At 35.4% G+C, this 20,115-nt stretch overlaps 2 protein-coding genes across 2 annotated transcripts; one reads left to right on the forward strand and one right to left on the reverse strand.

Moving 5' to 3' along the window:
- Positions 1–950: 950 nt before the first annotated feature.
- Positions 951–9,389, reverse strand: LOC144435100 (cleavage and polyadenylation specificity factor subunit 4-like). The gene is made up of 7 exons (XM_078123659.1): positions 9,198–9,389; positions 6,747–6,950; positions 5,827–5,922; positions 5,139–5,232; positions 4,249–4,384; positions 3,776–3,892; positions 951–3,479 (listed from the first exon to the last, which is right to left on the reverse strand). The coding sequence occupies exons 1-7, from the start codon at positions 9,298–9,300 to the stop codon at positions 3,366–3,368; spliced, it is 864 nt and encodes a 287-aa protein (XP_077979785.1). The 5' UTR covers positions 9,301–9,389; the 3' UTR covers positions 951–3,365.
- A 133-nt stretch (positions 9,390–9,522) lies between these two features.
- LOC144435115 (arrestin domain-containing protein A-like) lies at positions 9,523–20,049 on the forward strand. The gene is made up of 11 exons (XM_078123675.1): positions 9,523–9,816; positions 10,775–10,848; positions 11,826–11,981; positions 12,804–12,866; positions 13,887–14,115; positions 14,389–14,485; positions 15,213–15,391; positions 15,894–15,981; positions 16,942–17,040; positions 17,623–17,710; positions 18,187–20,049. Exons 1-11 carry the CDS (start codon positions 9,755–9,757, stop codon positions 18,228–18,230), a joined length of 1,179 nt encoding a protein of 392 aa, XP_077979801.1. The 5' UTR covers positions 9,523–9,754; the 3' UTR covers positions 18,231–20,049.
- The last annotated feature ends 66 nt before the right edge of the window (positions 20,050–20,115 follow it).

Raw genomic sequence — 20,115 nt, forward strand, 5'->3', positions numbered from 1 at the left:
TAAAGATATCTTTAGATTCAAAGCCCAGGGTAAAGATATCTCCAGATTCAAAGCCCAGGGTAAAGATATCTTCAGATTCAAAGCCCAGGGTAAAGATATCTCCAGATTCAAAGCCCAGGGTAAAGATATCTCCAGATTCAAAGCCCAGGGTAAAGATATCTCCAGATTCAAAGCCCAGGGTAAAGATATCTCCAGATTCAAAGCCCAGGGTAAAGATATCTCCAGATTCAAAGCCCAGGGTAAAGATATCTCCAGATTCAAAGCCCAGGGTAAAGATATCTCCAGATTCAAAGCCCAGGGTAAAGATATCTTCAGATTCAAAGCCCAGGGTAAAGATATCTCCAGATTCAAAGCCCAGGGTAAAGATATCTTTAGATTCAAAGCCCAGGGTAAAGATATCTTCAGATTCAAAGCCCAGGGTAAAGATATCTTTAGATTCAAAGTCCAGGGTAAAGATATCTCCAGATTCAAAGCCCAGGGTAAAGATATCTCCAGATTCAAACCCAACAGATAGCCTCTAGACTACCTATGTGTATGAGCATTGGAAAATGTAGGTTTCTTACAAGTCTTACATAAAAAGTGTCTCAAAAATTTCTTATGCCACGGTAAAAGAAAAACATCATTATTGTTGGGAATACCAATGCCAGACATTTCCATGTAAGGAAAACACATATTCCAAGTGACATCACAGGAAAAGGATTGAAGGTTGTTCAGACTTATGCATCTGTATTTGAACTTGTCTGTTTCTAATACCAGTAAGTAATTCATGCACCAAAGCAAAAAACAAAACGACCTGGTAAACTCAATAGCAACTGTCTAAAAGCTACAATAGCTGACATCTAGGGTAAATGGCTTTACTTTTTTGGTCAATATGACAGCTTTTTAATTTGTTAGTTGCGTTCATAAAATACTCCCCCCCCCCCCCCCCCCCCCCCCAATATGTTTGGTTGCATTGCTCAGAGATCTGTGTACACAAACCATGGGGTACATAGCGAATGAAAGAAATATCTTGGTGTTTGTATTTTAAAACTGAAATTATCAACACAAACCAAAGTGTACAATAAAATTGATACTTGACTCCATTTTATTATAGTAATAGTAATAAAGTTACCTTTGTGGATCACTAAACTGATGGTGTCTGAGTACTTTTCCCAAGTGAGTCAAGATGAAAGTTATGTAATCGCTTCAAAACTAGATTCCAAAATGTAACTTTGTTTATACAGGTGAGATTGTACAACCCATAACCCCAAAGTAAGTTGTTTTCTGCTTATACCACAATCCCCTTATAGCATCCGTACCAAGTGTAAAAATATACTGTTTCATTTGCTAATTGACCACAATAGAGAAAGACCATGTGCTAGGTTTGTAAATAAACCAACTGAAACAGTATACTTTTACACTTGATATAAATGCTATAAACGAGTGTAGCACATAGAGAAAGTGCTTTACTTTGGTGTTATGAGTTGTGTATATGAAATTTAGTTAATGCCTGTGGTAACTATTAGTGACCATTTTATAACAAAAACATTGCAGTACCCACTGACAAACAAAAGTATAATACCCCGGTAATTATAATTCAGAATTTAACAGATTTCTTGTACATTTAGACAACAATGCACTATGTTCATCTTCTGGTTAAAATTAATATGACTTGCTGTATTGAATAATTCCAATACAAACTTGTGAATTCTAAATCACATCCAGAGTTGATATTTTTCTTGAAATATAGTTTTTCACTTTGAGTTTACAATGAATACATTCTTAGATTTGACTATAGACGTTAGAATATCGAGGTCTTGTATTTTATTACAATTATGAGATCACAAAAATGAGATTACAGGATACTCAAAATTATATCCTATCAAAATGCTTAGTATGACATATAAAAAGAATACATATTTACTAAAACTTGGGACATCTATGCTGTTGGTCAGTACTAAATGTGGTAAATATCCATTGTTCAGATAAGTACTTTCACTTATGCCTTGAATGCACCATATTCCAGTTATCACAGGACAAAGACAAAAGAAGTCATGGTTCTGCCACTAGGAGTGCTGTTCACAAACCATTTCAGGTCTGGAAGTGAGGCTCAGAATAGTTGATAATTGTAACGCCAAGACAGCAGACATGAAGATGCTACTTATTTTTCGAGTTGTTCCCACTGTACTGTTTTATTAGTAAATACCAGTAATCAAAACGTGCCTAACCACTGCTGTAATGCTTTTTTTTAAAAGAGCACACACAGTTCTTTGACACACATTTCACTCAAGGCTGTGTGCATGGCCATACAATCAGTAGCCAAGACCAAACTCTAGCCTTCACTTTCATAGCCAAATCTGGAGCGCCCTCTTGTGGTGATTACGTACAAAATAGCCAGAACTTCAGTAACTGGAATATGGTGTATTTTGGGTCTCACCAGTACCAAGAAAAGTAAAAAAAAAACTATCACTAAATCTACAACCAATTCCAATGCTCTCTCTGAAAAAATAACTAGGCCCTGTTGTAATTTCTGAGCAACCTTGTCATAAAATGAAAATCATACTCTAATTCACTAACTTTATTTTATGCAAAAATAATTTTCAAAGTATCCATTAGATACAAGATGCACCCTTCGTGGTCTCTAAATGGCAAGTACAGAAAGCATCACTAAGCCCACTGAGACACATTCTAGGGAGAACACTGAACTAACGAGGGATTCTAGTGGAAAGTTTTACATTTGCAGCAACAGACTACAAATGTCTCATATACAACACTTGGATAGTGATGAAGGGAAGACAGACAATTTCACATTAGGAGGTGTCTTTGGTTAATTCATACAAAATGAGACACTGCGTATATATAAAGGTATATCCCTCCCACATCATTGCCATGAAAGCATGGCCATATCATCCATTTTGTAGTACCAGATCTACCATCTAATAATATCTTCTACCCATCTAACATTTCTTTCAGAAACTTGGCTTGCTAAAGGTATGACTATGTTTTATACCCCTATTATTTTCTGACATATTGTAGAGAAATGCTTGATGAAGGGTCTTGTAAGTGCTCGACTCCGAGTCGGACTGAGAGTGGAGTGACCATCATTATGTCATCTGATTTCTGATCAGGTAAACACAGAAAAGTGATGGACATGTTACAAAAGTTGAATGGAGTAGTACCCTTGGGGATGGAGCTGGAAACCTGTACCAATCCCCACCCTCTCACAATGCCATTGTAAACAGGGGGATTATCGTGAATACGAAGACCAAAATTATGGAACCAATTCGGCCCAAATATTCACTCAGAATGTTTACATAGTAGCAATTTAAGTTTAACTGTATGGGGACATAAAAAATGTGTTTCCATGGAAACAGGATGATGGATGTTTACTTTGGTTTGCCCATGGCCATTTCTTCTCTGGATTTGTGTGCTAGAGCTGGACTGAGGAAAGCCAAGTGACCTTTTGGGCATTTATTTGCATAATGACCTTTCTCTCCGCACTGAAAAAAACATGAAAAATTTCTTAAGTTATTCAAATAGCAGAAAGACCATAAATAAGCATATTCTGACAGGAAATGCAATTGAAGACAATAGCATCACATTCGGCATCGTCACTAGTCTGGAAGATTTGCTGTGTCAGGGCACTGTTATCAACCTGTAGTGAGAGTGGTGGCTGATAGGGTGTGTGGCCACCATGACATGGCATATCTTACAGTTTACATGTTCACTCATGTTCTACTTTATGGTGTCTTGCACACCCTTGCACTTCCATATATATGAAAATTGTCAAACTTACTTTGAAACATGTAACTGACTCTATCGGCCTGATGGGTCCTTTAGGATGAGGATGATATGATCTTTCTTCATGATGATTGCTCATACTGGGAGGTGCACCCATAACTTGAATCTGTTGCTGTGAAACAAGTTTTATACAAGTGAATATTAGTTCATATCAGTATATTAAATAGCATGTATTGTCTCTAGATGGTGCTATTGAATGTTGGAATGATTGTAAAAGTGTGTGTATGTTTGTACCAGGTACATCAAGTCACTACCAATGAAAATCCTAATTATAAAACTCAACATACATTTCATATCATACTTTAATGCAAGTTACACTCACTCGGCATGTACTAGAAATATTACAACTCTAACATGTGCTTTTGAGACTTTAGATCAGGATGTTATCCCCTCCACTCATGTTGGACAGATTATCATCCAACCCTCGTGCACGACACCAATATTTTGACAGTATTATATCATATTTACCTTGTCGCTCTGTGACATTGGATATTTTGGACAATTGATGGCCTTGTGTCCCTGTTCACCACAACTGTGACATGTTATGTTAGCTTTCTTCTGTGCTGTTATTGGATCTGATATCACTGGTAGTTCAAATTTAGGACTGAAAACATAAAAGGGAGACCAAACATGACATAATTCTGAAGTATGAGCGATTTTTTTGATATCGAGATACACAAACTGTTATGTATGAGGGGAGAAAGATTATTTTTGACATCTGTGTTCAAGTTTGTCATGAACCCATCACAACGTTCAAAGGGTAAAGAGATTAATGCAATAGGTTTGTAATGAAATTAAATTGAACACAGATGGCAAATATCACAAAATCAGTCTGTATGCTCATAATGAGGGAAAGAGTGGCCTTTGAACCTTGACGCCACTACATGAACTGTGCAATAAGTATGACAATATTGGTATTACATAAACTTCTGCATATCGTACCTTCGTAATAGAAAGATTTTAGGAACGTGTCAAAATGAAAATGATTCATTATTGGAACATGTGACTGATCATTTTAACAACTCTACTTCTTATAAATTGAAATTTGTCAATTTAATATATATGGTTATGGTAATTAATTTATGAATGCTATCATTCATTAATTTATGAACATCGACATTGTCCAGGACTCCTGCTAATGTGGGGAGTTCCCTTGGTATTCTGATGATGGCATTTGAAGTCATGACTAAACTAACACAATTGAAATGATACCAGAACAGGCACCTTAGTGGAGTCATAAATCAAACCAGTAGACAGGCTATAAACCGACAATCCTGTCTGATCATGAGTTCTTATTTTATGATCTTGGCCTTCAACTTCTAGCACATACAATGAAGAGACGTGATATTGTTACTTACTGCTGGAATTTACAGTTAGGGCCATCAACACAAAGACCACACAAATAATGAACACAAATTACTCTTCTTGTGTGTCTATTTCTACAATGTGGACCTGGTAAAAGAGGAAATGAAACCTACATCAGTTTGTTTATAATATACAATATCTTCAAAATTTAAATGCATGCAATTTGCCACTAAAAAATTTCTCCTGTGGCTGAACTCCAAGAGTTAGCAATGGAATGTGAATGTGAAGCCCCCAAGTAGGCATGACAAATGTTGACTTTGCATCTTAAATTTTCAAAGTATGCTCCAGTTGCTGTCAAATAGCACCCCCTAGTGGCCAAACTCTACAACATTTTATCTGCTGACTGGAACATGACATATTTGACAATTTCGATATCATATATGTAGAAGAATATCATATGTGTAGCAATGAAGCATATAAACTCTTACAACAACAAACACGGTTTCTTTGCTCTGGAATCCTCCAGTTGAAGAAAACCGAGATATTTTGCCAAAATATATGACAAATTATTTATGCCCAGTTCAGAACTAATACCCGCAAAAAATATGTAGAGAAAACAGCATAATGGTAGACATGCACAACTCTATCTGTCACAAAACAACCCAATTTCAATCAAACCTAGCACAAATGTCAGACATGATACTAGGGTACATATGCATGTTGTTTTATAAAAATTCTTACCGTGTTTACAGAAGCCTCTATCATACCAAGGACAATCTTTAATTTTTGATTCAGGATCTATGTGTAAAAATGGACATTCTCTATTGCTGCACTGACCTGGTGAAAGACAAAAAAAAAACATCAACAAATTATACAAACTAAATCATTTCTCTGGTGTCATTTTGATTAAAAATCAAATGACAGTAAAAATGTTAAGAAAGTTGAACTGCTTCCATTGCATACCATTTTGTCTATTTGGGGCTCAATACTTGAGATGAATATGGAATTTGTAATCCAGACTGAGCATGCTCAGATGCAAAGGACTATGGGATTATCTGTGGTTATCATAATACCTAATCTGGAACTACCAATAAAAAAAACCTCCCACAATAGTCAGGGTAACTATGAATTGATCATTCGTGGTTGCAAACAATGTAACAGTATTGTTTACAAATCCGATTCATTAGTATTTATTATCACATTTCCCATGATGCAGCATTCAACATGGCGGGTTTGCAAGTTCCCTATTGTGTCCCAGCTGCTGTATAGTACACTGGTGATGACGTTATTACAAAAATGTTGCCACCGACACAAACACACAGTTGATGTTTTTACAGATTTTAGAAACAATTTTTAGAACTGGAGGAAAGCCAGTACCCTCGTATCATATCAAGCCCAAGGTCTAGCAGCTAGATCATATGATACAGTACAGTGCACTTAATACAGTATGATCAGCTCTGTCATCTATATGTGATTCATTTGTACTACTCAATGATTTGGTAAAATTTTTAATATCAAATTTCAACTTATACCTATAGGTAAGTCTCATTTACTATTTCAATTTTCTGTGGAAACTCCAGTAGTGTGACTGAAGAACTCAGGTATATTTTACATAACTACTACCCTTAGTAAAAACACTGTAATAACAAGGATTAACTTACCGAATTTTGAAAAGAAGAAACATTCAGGCATTTTTGTCATGTCGTACTCGTGAAGAAATTCACACTGGTCACCTTTCTTGCACAGTCCCCTTAGCCAATGTTTGCAGACAATACTTCTGTCTCCCCTTACATGACGGAATGGACAGTTACCAGCCTTGACACACTCCCCTCTCTTGTAAAATACACATATTGCCGAACCAGACTCTGGCAAAGGAAAACAAATCTGAAATTGAGTTTCATATCTGGGAAAATATACACTATTTCATTCACCAGAACTTTATTTACTTTATACTTACCTATATGATTCTTATGGTATTGTACAATATTTTGTAATGTGTTATTTTTAAATCACGTTTATAGGGAAATATACTTATGATATCCTGTCATAATTTTGTATTTATGAAAAGAACAAATTAATTATTATATCAAAATAACAAATTCCTCATTTCACATGTCTCTTCTCAGACATATGACAAATAGCCCATTGTAAGACACCCCTGATGATGTTGAGGAGACATCAGTGAAAATTTCGGATTTGCTTCCAAGAAAAATTTTGACTAGATGTGAGTAGAAATCTCATTACTAAGTGTGAACCCAGAGTCCGTAAACATTCATTCTCGCAAATTCATTACTGATAATGTATCTACATTAATCACTGTGAATGGAAATGATGTGTTAGTTGATCACTACGGATAAACTGGGAGGTGGGAGGGGGTGGGGTACACCTGAATAGTGTGAGAGTATATATATATTCATTGTTTTCAACAGTGTAGAATTGATTGACTGCAATGACTGTCTACTGAAATAAATGTTTACAGCAAATTAATTCTGTTTGGCTCAACTTGTAGTTATTTGTGTATTTGAGAAAGGATTACTGAATACTATAGACTATTCATGGAGTCTAAGTCTTCTTGAACTAATTTACTTTTTGAATTCTGTTCCAAAGGCAGCGTCAGTCATTTATTATTCACCGTGATTAAACCTTCTGGGCATACCCTACAAAAATGAATACAAAAATTCATACCAGAGAATGAAGTATAGTCCCTTCAGAACATTGACATTTGAAACAATTTCGATCTATTGCAGAACTTGATCAGAACATGCTGGTAATTCAATATGAATGTCTCTAAAACCAAATGACTTTATAGTTTCTCTAGGCTTTGTGTTACTAATGAAAGATTATTTGTACATGCAAGTGTATGGTGGTCATGTGTCATATGTGTTTTTGTGGTCTGCCCATTCAGATTACAAGCTTCTTTTTACCAACATTCCTTCTCTTTACTTTCACTAGTAATGATATATCTGTATGCCTGTAGTACATCCCTGTGGTCCAGGCATCAACAAAAATTAGAGAATATTTTAGAAAATATATATATATTTTTGCTCTGTGAGGTGGAACATTTAAATAAAACTATGTCACACAATGTCTATGAACATTCATTGCTATGTTATCTATCTTATTTAGGAATTCAAGACCATTTTATACCCCATCCCTGCATGTATTTATTCATGTTTTACCATACCTGGCTCATTACTGAACCTACTATATAATATACCTGAACTCAAGACACTGGTAAATTCTTTCGGACACAAAATAAAAGTATGTTGTTGCATCAAATATCAAAAGGAGACCTGAAAGAATCGTTTGCATTACAGCAGAATGTATCTATATTGAAGTGTTTCAAATTGTCATTGTAGCCTACTAGGCTAGGTAACAATACAGTATGTGGAAATTATTAAACTAATCTTTCTACCAAGGGGTATTTGTTTGCACACACTAAAAAACTTACAGGTTGGGGGGGGGGGAGACACATGTAATTGATACCTGGATTTGTATGTTGTTGGACTTGTTTTTTTTATCAAATTTTAGGTTGTACTGGAATACAATGTATATTCAGTAATCTGATTGCGTATGTTTGTGGTGTGTTTGAAATTAGATAAATTAGCCCCCCCCCCCTCCTCCCTCCCCCACCTGATTAAGAGATTTTTTGCTCACATCACGATCTACTCTGAAATTAAATGTGAAAGCACTGTGTATGTGCAACCCATTCCTTTATCTGTACAGCTTCTTATGGGTGTACATCTTCATAGTGCCATGGTTCTGTAGCACTACAAGTATATACCTTGACTGTAGTGGTGCATACATACAGACATGACCTGTTGACAAAATGTAATATTGTGGAGTGTGTTGCATGCAATGCTGAGGAACATTTCTCAGACACTGGGCTACACAATTCTGGATGTAATTCAACGAATACAAGTTTATTTCTCCAATGTAAAGATATACCTGAGAAAGAAAAACATCTTTATTTCCCAGTTTTATTCAAAATCAAAACAACCAATGCGTAAAAAAACTCTTCTGCATTCAGTACACATGTTATAATGTACATATCAAAGATTTCCAAACCTATCGTACGTACGTATTTACTATCATCAACATTATCAACTTACTGTCCATTCCAGGGAAGGGCAACGGTTGACTGCCCAACTGCTGTTCTAAAGCATACTCTATGTCAAATTTAATGTTACCGACACTCGCTACAAGGTTCTGCATCTTGGTAAATATGTCCGATCAAACTATAAAAGCCACTGTCAAATATATATGACAGGAAACTACGACCACTTCTTTCTTCTCTTCGCAGACCACACTGCCGATTAGTATTGTGGGTAATTTAGTGAACTCCCTAGGCACGCGAGAACTAGTGTATTGAAGCTTGACAGCCAGTACCATATGCAGCAGATATACAGGAACGCGGAAGTGCAGACGAGGTGCATAAATTAGCCCGTGTTGTAAACCTGTAAACCAAGTCCACAACCCCGGACATATTCTTGACAGAACGTCACAGACGTAATAGAACTGTGACTCTCGATCACGTAGTACATGTGGGTTTAAATCACTTTGATTTGTGTGCCAACATGTGCTTTGACATCAGACTCCAAGATCCGAGATGATAGCATATGGATGATGATGATCGCTAATCTATTCCACATAACATATTCGTCAGGAAATGAACCAAATTAATATAAGAACTGAGAAGGGCGATTATGTCGGAGGAGAAACCATATATGGGTAAGTCAGTATTTTAAACATTCGTACAGATGCTACAAGTATAATTAAATTTAAAGTTACAAGTAAGTTTACCGGTAAATATTAGTTGCAATAATTGTAGCGTCTTGTTGTGGTTTTGAGGGTTTTTTCGTCTGTTTTGGTGACTTTTTAAGTTTTAGTGTTTAACCCGCACTTAAACTTAAAAAGTCACCAAAACAGACGAAAAACCCCTCAAAACCGCAGCAAGACGCTACAATTATTGCAGCTAAGGTAAATATATGCAGTCTGGGTGGTGTCACCCTAGCTCTGTTTTTATTTACAATACTTTTTATATTTTTTAATATATTTTATTTTGTGTGACTCAACAGTGTTCGTTTTATTGTTTATTTTCTTACGGGGTTTGCAAAGAAAAACGAAGTTCGAGTGTAGGACCGAGAGCGACGTCGCGAAACCGTTACAGTACTGCCCGGGAGTACTGCATCTAGTGTCAACCAGATGATGAGATATGGACTTCAGACGATCTTATAGGCATTCCATCCATTCATTCATTCATTCATTCATTCATTCATTCATTCATTCATTCATTCATTCATTCATTCATTCATCCCACCATCTGTCTGTCCGTCCATCCATCCATCCATCCATCTATTCATCCATCCATCCATCCACTCATCCACTCATCCATCCATCCATCCATCCACCCATCCATCCATCCATCCATCCACCCACCCACCCATCCATCCATCCATCCATCTACCCACCCACCCACCCATCCATCCATCCATCCATCCACCCATCCATCCATCCATCCATCCACCCATCCATCCATCCATCCATCCATCCATCCATCCACCCATCCATCCATCCACCCATCCATCCATCCATTCATCCATTCATTTGAAATGAAAACATAATGTCCGAATGTCTCATGTAGTGTCATATATCCTTTGAAATGACAACGGGTGTACATCTTTTTCAGTGCTGTGTATTTGAGGATAAGTGGTTCAACAGGTGCCCACATCATATTGTTGAAATTTAAAGGTTATGAAAGCTGTAAGTATTCTATTAGTCCATAGTTTCAAACACTTCTGAATTCATTAAGTATGATCCAGTCACAAAGGTCTTTGTTATCCAGAATCAGTGTTTGAAAATTTCACATATATAAATATTAGTCAGAGATTTTTTTCCAAAGGTCAAGAGAACACTGTCTAGTACAAGGGTGAAAAACATGATCACCTGAAGGGAGAACTATTACAAATCATCTCTAAAAGGTAATATAGAATAAGAGAAATAATCACATACACAATTTAAAAAAATCAAGCTGCCATTCAGTCATGGACATAGAAGTAAAGTATTTGATGGGGTGGGGTGGGGGAAGGGGGAAGGGGGTCTATGTCTTCTACAAAGACTTGAATCTCATATAAAATTACAATTTTAGAAGAGAACTTCCGAATCAGTAATCTGAAATGTTATGATATCATAGATGCTGATGTCAAACTGCTAAATAATAAAATAATAATAAATAAAAAAAAAAGAAATCTGCTTCACTATTGAATCTTATAAAGAATTAGTGATAATTTTCTAGAAATCAAGGATAAATTCACTGTTTGGATATTTTTGAGGACAAATAGGCAAATTTCATCTTTTACAATGATAAACAAATTGTAATTCTCTTAACTAATGAGAGCAATGGACCCTCAGAAGAAGGTTACTGAGCACCTTAAAAATTTTTGAAAAAATGCTCAGTGTAGACATACAAAGAATTACAATTTCACCAGCTATGCTTATCATAGAAATAGCAATCATTTGATCCCTTGGTAGACAGAACTTCTGCTCCACTTGCTACATGTACATTACTATAGGTGCATGTCAAATGTCTTGTTCTATTTTGACATCTAGCATGAAATAAAAATACAGCTACTACTGAAGATTTATTGTTGAATTGATTGTAGGTACTATAAAGATCATGTTTATACTTTGGCTCCTTTAAGTTGCTGTTTTTTGTCTCATTTCACACCCTATGTGTGTAGCTGAGTTCTTCAGAACCAGGAGGAGTAACTTTACAGCATATACAGGTGAAGACCAAGAAGTGACCGATGTGGCAACTGGATATGAGAGACCTCTGAATGTTTTGAAGGGAAAGAAGGTTTATTTCAACTCAACTCTCAAATTATGGGAAGAAAAAGGTATACCAAGAATCATATGACAATCTTGTAAAGTAAAGTAAAGCCCAGTGTTTGCATGCCATGGTGTCTTGTACCATAATAGTATAATTAGGATTTAATGCACATGTGTGAGGAGTGAACTTTATAGACTGAGATGTGTGGGTTCACTGAAAATAGAGTAAAAACACAGTATGTTTCACTTCTGTTTTCCATGTAAAATGTTAGAATGCATTATGCAGAGGAAGTGTACAGTGAGTCATTTGTAAGTTCTTTGTTCAAGAGGCAAGTCACTGTGGCAGAGAATTTACATGAAAATCAAAGTTATTGAATTTAATCAAAACTTTGCCATCAGAAAGGTTGTTCCTTGTCCTTTTGAAATAATAAAAATGTTCACCAGTCTCTTATTTTTAAGGAAATCAACAATCTTTCATTTTCTCATCATTTGGTGATGATCTCGAATGAGATGAATCGCCGACTGTCTATAGTGCATTAACAACATACCTTCTAAGAGCATTCTTAAATTTGTTTTTACTATTGATAGATCTTAAATGAGTGTGGTAACTTATTCCAAATCTTAGCTCCATGATAGCCAAAAGAGAACTGTATTTGGCAGCAATTTTGGATCCTAAAATTGGTAGCATAGGCATTGAAAAGATCTCTCTCTCTCTCTCTCCATGTTTTAAGATAATTTTGACTTCTGCTTCAAAACTTTACATGGTCACGAACCTTCACCTCAGTTTCTTCTTGCATGATTTTAACCATACACGTCCTTGTTTTATCATTTTTCCAAGGCACATATCACATTAAAAGTTGCTAGAACTGATTTTATGATCTTCATTTCAGAAACACTACCACAGGGTCATTATGTATTTCCCTTCCAGTACCAACTCCCACCAGATTTACCAGGTATGGTTGCCACTGAAGTAATGTGATATTTTAGTACCAATTGTACATAGTTATATCAAGGCAGTATGATGCAAAATTTATTTTTAGGCTATGACAACTCTCAGCTATGTTTAGTATGGCCCACTTCAGATCAGATGTGAAACACAGTTGTTTGGCAGAGCTATCAAAAAAGTTGATCAAAAAAAAGAAGAAGATATAATAGAGATGCGATGACCTGGGATTGAAATATTGCCCTTTAAAGGCCAGGGTTTCAATTCTAGTTGTTCACATTAATGTAGCTCTTATCAGTGGCACCACTAGGATCATTCTTTTGTTCTGGACCAACTTTTTCTATAGCTCTGCCAGACAGCTGTTCTTCACAGTTAAATTGTAACTGTACTTTTAACTAAGCCAGGAAGGAAAACAAAATGTTTGAAATATTGAAAAAAATTCTGACATCCATTTACATCAGGAAATACATTTTTGTGGGTTAAAGCATTCCATGTTTTTAGACTTTGTGATGATGTGCAAATTTTTTGTTGTTGAAATTATGAGTAGATAGCTAAACAGTATCCTGTGTCAGGTTACATTTTCTTTTGCAGGAAATTACTCAAATACAGTTGTATCCAGTTTCATAAATGTAATTCAGTTTGTGTTTATGTTTTCAAAAAACATGATTTTGAAACAGAAAATCTTATGCATAATTTGTTCTGGAATTAAAGATTCAAGATATTTTGACATTGAATCAGTTACAGGAAGCGTAAATAGTTATACAGATTGTCTGCATTTGCCATATCTATTATGTTAGTAAGAAAACTTTGAAGTGCAAAGTATTAAAATTTTGAAAAATAAATATTGTTGAATTTTATACTCTTTCAATTTTTTTTTCTCAAAACTGTGCAAGTTTGATTTGTAGTCTGCCTCCAGCACTCTTACCCTACAAAGTGTAAATATACACAGTTGATGGTGTAGGAAAGCTGTCAACTAGATACTCTCAACCTCAAATTAATGTTTGTTTTTTTCACTCATTCTCCACGATAGGAACTTTTTATCATGAAGCTCAAGGGGAGAAATTTTGGAAAGGCAATGTCAAGTACAAACTGAAAGCTACTATAATCGGAGACAATGAATATATCAAATTCTCCCAAGCAGTTGTTATTAAACCATATAATAACAAACTTAATGAAATTACACCAAAACCAATGAAACAAATAGGCATTGTGAAAAAATGCTTTTGTTATACCAGTGGTGAAGTTCACGTAACAGTAAGGTATGTATAAGTTGTGTGTCAAATATGATGCTAGATATTATTCTCCAATGTTTATTCAGTCATGAATAAAATTGCATGAGATAAGGGGCCTTGTCACTATGAGTTGAGAACATGTAGTGACAAAACCCTTAAAGTCACGATTATATTCCAGATGAATGAAGAAAAATATTACAGAATGATATAATCATATCTGTGCAAGCTTAACGATTTAAAAAAATGTCTGAAAATACTCATTTTATCAAAATTATGATTTTTTTTATCTCAACTTCAAAGGACTAACAAAGCTATTTACAAAGCAGGAGAACTTGCCCATGTGCATATCACTATAAAGAATGAGTCTTCAGAAGATATCAACGCAGTACGTGTCAATGTAAGTAAATATTAAATATTTTATTGAATAATCTGATGCAAGAACAACTATGGTAATACAAGATATAAGAAAGTCATGCTATCAGAAAAGTATTTTACTCTGTGCTAGGAGGTCAAATCATTGACAAGTTGCATCATGGGTAAAATGTCAAATAACTTTTCTGTGCATTCATTGGATTACACCATGTGGATAACGTTCGTCAGTGAGAATGAAATGTCACATATTGTATCTTGTTTCTGCCTGTTATCAAAATAACTTGGGTTTTCTTTCTTTTGATATCTATTTCTCTCCACACCTAGCACAAACCAAGTTGCACAATTGACCAAAAAAACTCACTTAATTTGTCCAAGTCCAAAATATGTGATGCTATGTAACAGTTTATCATCTTGTCAATACAAGATGAGAATTGATGTTTTAAAAGAGTCACCTATTAAGGAGTTCAAGTTTGACTTCGATAGCAACAATATCGTAAAATTTGTCCTTATGAATGTCAGAATTATATTTCTTGTAAGTGTTACCTTGAACAGGCAAAAGTGATATGAACTAAACATTTGGAGTCATAATATTTTTTTAAAAAGTAAATCTGCTTAGCATGTACATTGTAAAGATTTAAAGACGATTATTTTCCAGTCATTTCAACAATACCATTACTACATACAAGTTCACTGCATATCTTCATTCCATGGTAAATGTATCATTTTATTTTTATCCCTTACATTTTTGACAGCTGAGAAGAACAGTACGACTTCTAGGCTGGTGGCAGGCAGGTAACCATGGTGATGAAAATGATGTAGCTGAATACCATGGAAAACCAGCAGATTCTGTCTTTCCTGATAAATCAGTGGTCGTGTGGGCAAATCTTTTACAAGGACACCCTAAGTCTGAGGCCAGCAATGTCTGTGAAAGGTATACTGTGTTACCTCACAACTTTGTATATAGTAGTACACTGGATGTGTACTGATTGACATGTGATAATGATGACATTTTTTCCTGAATGTGATATTTTGCAGCTGCTCCACTTTTAATTTTGCTGTGGTTTTCAATCTATTCTAAAGTTTAAATTTTCAGCTGATTAATGTAAAAGTATAAATATCTTAAGTTAATACCAATTTTTACTAAGTGTCCTCACCAGGCCCAAAGGAGTGCTGGTCGGTAATTGATATTCATAAGTATTAATTTTTAATGAGGTAAATGAATATTTGATGAAGTCAAATGCAGGTTGTGAAAAATGATTGGACTGATTGTAAGCATGTACCATTGAGGTTTACACTCTATGAGTGCCTGTTGCTACCGACTATGCAGACAACCTGGTAGAGTGTAACATTAGGATGGGATGTGAAAAGTGAAATAATGACACTGTGGTATTTAAGATGTTTAAATGGAAACTTTTATCTTTTTATTTCAAAAGAGATGTAGATATTCCACTTGTTGAAAACTTGACCACTCAAAATATGGTTGTGCCATTGTTGCCTTCTACCCTAGGTTCTCTAGTCAGGGTAAGTACGCTGACTTTATTTTCTTTGAAATAGAATTCCTTCTATAAACTGAAATGAAAAATTTAGGTGGTGGTGACGTGTGATGTGGAGAATGTCAAATCATAAAACATATGTGACATCAGACATTGGGCAGGGTGGATTGGTTAAGCAATTCTATGCTAATTGTCATCACATATAATGAGCCTTTGCTGTGAGTATATGTGTGATGTTTTATAATTTGACTCACTATAACATTGGTACTTTGAAACTGAGATGAATGGACTACAGCCATCACGGGCACTTGTACAGCCAAGAATGTAAAGTATAAGAAGTTAGAATATACCTACCTCTAGGTTGATGAGATTCATACTTTTTAGTTGTTTGACGTTTTATAGACTTTACTTGCAAGTACTAAGCTCACAATGTAGTCTTTTAGGATACCAGCTAGGTGTAGGTCTATTGTTCTCTTAGACCTAGTCTCATAATACGAGGAGAGAGCAATAGTCCTAACTGACTTCTAGAAACTATGTCATAGGCCAGCAAGTATGGGTTGTGGGTTGTTCACGACTGAGTGATTAGCTCGTATGCCTCCTACCACTGCAGTCTAAGTTTGAACCCACTCGGTTCCGATTGGGTTTGATTAAATATCAACCATGCAGGCCTGTTTGCAAGAAGATGTTAATTGACTGCCGGTCATACAACACAAGTTTTGTCTGGGTACTCTGGTTTCCTCCTGCATTTTCAACACTAGTGGTGCCCATTTAACAAATTTCCAAAACCACTTAGATGAATAAAGTTATCATTATTATTAGTAGTAGTACCGGTAGTAGTATTTTTATTTAACAAATGTACTGTGATTGTAATGATCATGCTGTCACTGTTCTCGCTAGACTGTCAACACTTCACACGACGTAATACATGTTACCCATCTCTTCTTGGTATGTGTAGTACATCACATGATTTGTGTCACATCTTTTTCAGTGTGCCTATCATTTGTCAGTGGATGTTGATGTGCCGTATGCTCCTGACATCACTGTAGTTGTGCCAATTGTTGCTATACAGGCTACTTCCAATGAAGAGGTAGATACAATTTTTGTTTTTCCGTCTAGATAGAACCAGATCAGTGGAAAGATAAATTGTTCATTTGCGGGCGTTTAAAAGACCTTCATCCTCAATTGACACTCTCTTGTAATACAATTTCAGGTGATGTAGTTTAGCAAATACAAATCTCAGACATATCCCAACTTGAACATCAATGGAAAAAAACGAATTTCGAAAAATTCATACACACGAAGTGAAACCTGTCCTTTCATAACTAAAAACCACTGAAAATCATCAATTATGATTTATTAAAACTAACAGTTGCAGCAATAAGCTTTATTAGGCATGTGCACCCTGGTATCATGATCAAATGTATGTACCAAATTATATAGAACTTGAAGCTTGCACTCTTCAGATATAGGTGGGTGGAGGGTCTATGATATACCCCTGGAAGGTGTTGTTGAGGCTGATAGTCTGATTCAAGTAATAATTCATAACTGAATGTCATTATCACTGTTTGAGAGGTAGATTCTTTATATTTTGATTTCAATAGTTTGCAGTGAGAAAGTTGATTTTGTGTATTAAAATATGATGATTTTAATACTTCTCATGTTATTGCAGTGGGCTGATTGGACGCCACCAGACTGGATCACACACTGCCAAATTAAACAGTCATCTGATGAGTGCTCAGTCAGACAATCCATTGTTGGTAAGAGTGTATTCATTGTTTATATTATATACAAGTAGTTGAATCATGATGGTTATATCATAGACCCTCCACCATCGGGGTGGGGGGGGGGGGTATGGTTAAATGGTGACATTTCCTGTGACAAAATTGAAAGTACTTACTAATAGGGATATAATATCAATTACTGTTTAATAATTTGGTTTGTGACTGCCATATGATATATTAAAAATCATCATAAGATGGAAAATCTGTGATATTGATTCTTAATTCGGTTATATCAAACATATTTTGATTTGAATCTGCATGTTTATGTCACAACAAGTATCCTGGTATACACAAAATTGTAATTTAAAAATCTCTGAAACTAATTTGATTCTGTAAATTTTGCATGGAAATATGATTGCTCCGTTGTCCTTACATGTCTTCTGGTGCGAGTCATGGTGTTTGATTATTCATAGTAAATATTGTTCAATATCGTGTTTTTTCATTTATTTCAGATTCACATATCTTCTCTAAAATTCCTCCCTTCCAACCAACATGATAGATGGAAAGATGGAGACACGCTCCTGACCCAAATAATAGATGGAGAGATACATTTTCCCTTACATCCAACATGGCAGATGCGAAGGAAACAAACTCCTTCTGACCCAAATGATAGATGAAGTGCTGCGGGCTCCATTTATTATGATTTCATAGATAGTAGAGACATCTTCCCTTTCATCCAAACATTTAAAGGGACCTATTCCTTCTGACCTAAAAGAATAGATGAAGAGAAACATCTTTCAAAATATGCAACAAGAGAGAGGCAACCTCCATGACACAATAAGATAGTAGATTTGAAGCATTGTGTATTTCATCTGAACATGTAGACGGAAAGGAACACATTCCAGCTGACCCAAATAATAGATGAACACTACAGCATGATTTCATCCAACTGACATGAAAGATAGAGATGGACATCTTACCATATAACTGATGAGATAGATGAAAGAGGATCATAATAGCACATTCTCTGTACATGTACTAATTTCAGTCTAGCATATTATCTGTAACCCCAAATCAGATGACAGTGTGCATAGAAACTGTGGTCTTGGAAACATCTAAATATAAGTATTTTATGACTCAGTGCACACGGAGACTATTTATCTTGGAAACATAAACTAATTCATTCCTATCTAAATATTAATATTTTGTGACTACTATGTACAATTAGATATTATTCCCCAATATTTGTCTTCTCAATACTCGTCTTCAGCCAGGGAAAATACGAGTGAGATAGCGACTCGTAGTAACAACCCTTAGGTCACACGTATTTTAAAAGTATTGGGGAATACTATAATTATACTATCACCACTAATATTTTTTAAAAATCAGGGAAAGTAATGGCAATTTTGAGCATTTTAATATTTCAAACACAGCAGAACCAATAATGTAGAGACGCATTGAGGTGACATAGAACAACCAGAGTATATATTCCATATTTTTTTGTTGAACCTGGCTCATGCATGGTACAATATTTGTTGTACAACATGTTTATGAATGGTTCAGAGTTCTTCAAATATTTGCAGAGCAATATGATGATCATTTCATAACTCTAATTCGAGGAAGACTTTGAAACACGACTCCAGTGAGGAAAACAATTCACATACCAGTGACTACTATCAAAGACATTTTGTTACTGTATATTCTGAATGTAGTAACAGTACATATTACAACAAAAACTTTATAATACTTAGAGTTTGAAATATATTTAGATATTATACCCCAATATTTTTCTTCATTCAGCCAAGGAAAATATGAGTGACCTAAGGGGCCTTTGTCACTATGAGTCGTTAGACAAGTAACAACAACCCTTGGGTCACAAGTATTTTCCGGCTGAATGAAGAAAAATATTGGAGAATAATATAATTATACCAGAGCCAGTAATGTCAAAGAAAAATCGGGGAAAGTAATGGTAATTTTGAACGTTTTGACTCATATTTTGAACACAGCAGAACCAGTGACATAGACACACGTTGTCATGACTAAACGTGTATCGTCGTGATGTAGAACGACCAGAGTATATATTTCCTATTTTTTGTTCAACTTGGTTAATGCATGGTACAATCAGTAAATGTAGATATGGTGTTCACTAAATGATTTGATGCAGAAAACAGGATCAATCTAGCAATGCAGACATCTACAAATGTGACTTTTATAGGACGGTTGTGTTTTTAGAGTGAAGTATGTGTGTATTGTGATGTTCACACAGGTGTGAGGATATGCTCCATGGTGAATTTAACAAACACATCTTTGCTCTCACTCCAAGTACTTCAACATTCAACAAACACACATCATTGCTTAGACTGTCCACAGTCGGTCGTGCCTTTTTGCTATGTTTTATCTAAAACTAAAGTCGTCGCCTTGCTCTCATCCGGAGCAATACT

The sequence above is a fragment of the Glandiceps talaboti genome, chromosome 5 (genome assembly GCF_964340395.1).
Source record: "Glandiceps talaboti chromosome 5, keGlaTala1.1, whole genome shotgun sequence".
Lineage (NCBI taxonomy): Eukaryota > Metazoa > Hemichordata > Enteropneusta > Spengelidae > Glandiceps > Glandiceps talaboti.

Excerpts from the sequence above, each read along its gene's own strand:
- LOC144435100 (XM_078123659.1), bottom strand. The coding sequence starts at position 9,300 with ATGCAGAACCTTGTAGCGAGTGTCGGTAACATTAAATTTGACATAGAG. Across the intron at positions 5,923-6,746 it reads TTTCTTCTTTTCAAAATTCG|GTCAGTGCAGCAATAGAGAA; the intron begins GTAAGTTAATCC and ends GTCTTTCACCAG. Across the intron at positions 3,893-4,248 it reads CAATGTCACAGAGCGACAAG|CAACAGATTCAAGTTATGGG; the intron begins GTAAATATGATA and ends CTTGTTTCACAG.
- LOC144435115 (XM_078123675.1), top strand. The coding sequence starts at position 9,755 with ATGAACCAAATTAATATAAGAACTGAGAAGGGCGATTATGTCGGAGGA. Across the intron at positions 10,849-11,825 it reads ATTTAAAGGTTATGAAAGCT|CTGAGTTCTTCAGAACCAGG; the intron begins GTAAGTATTCTA and ends CTATGTGTGTAG. Across the intron at positions 14,486-15,212 it reads TCAACGCAGTACGTGTCAAT|CTGAGAAGAACAGTACGACT; the intron begins GTAAGTAAATAT and ends CATTTTTGACAG.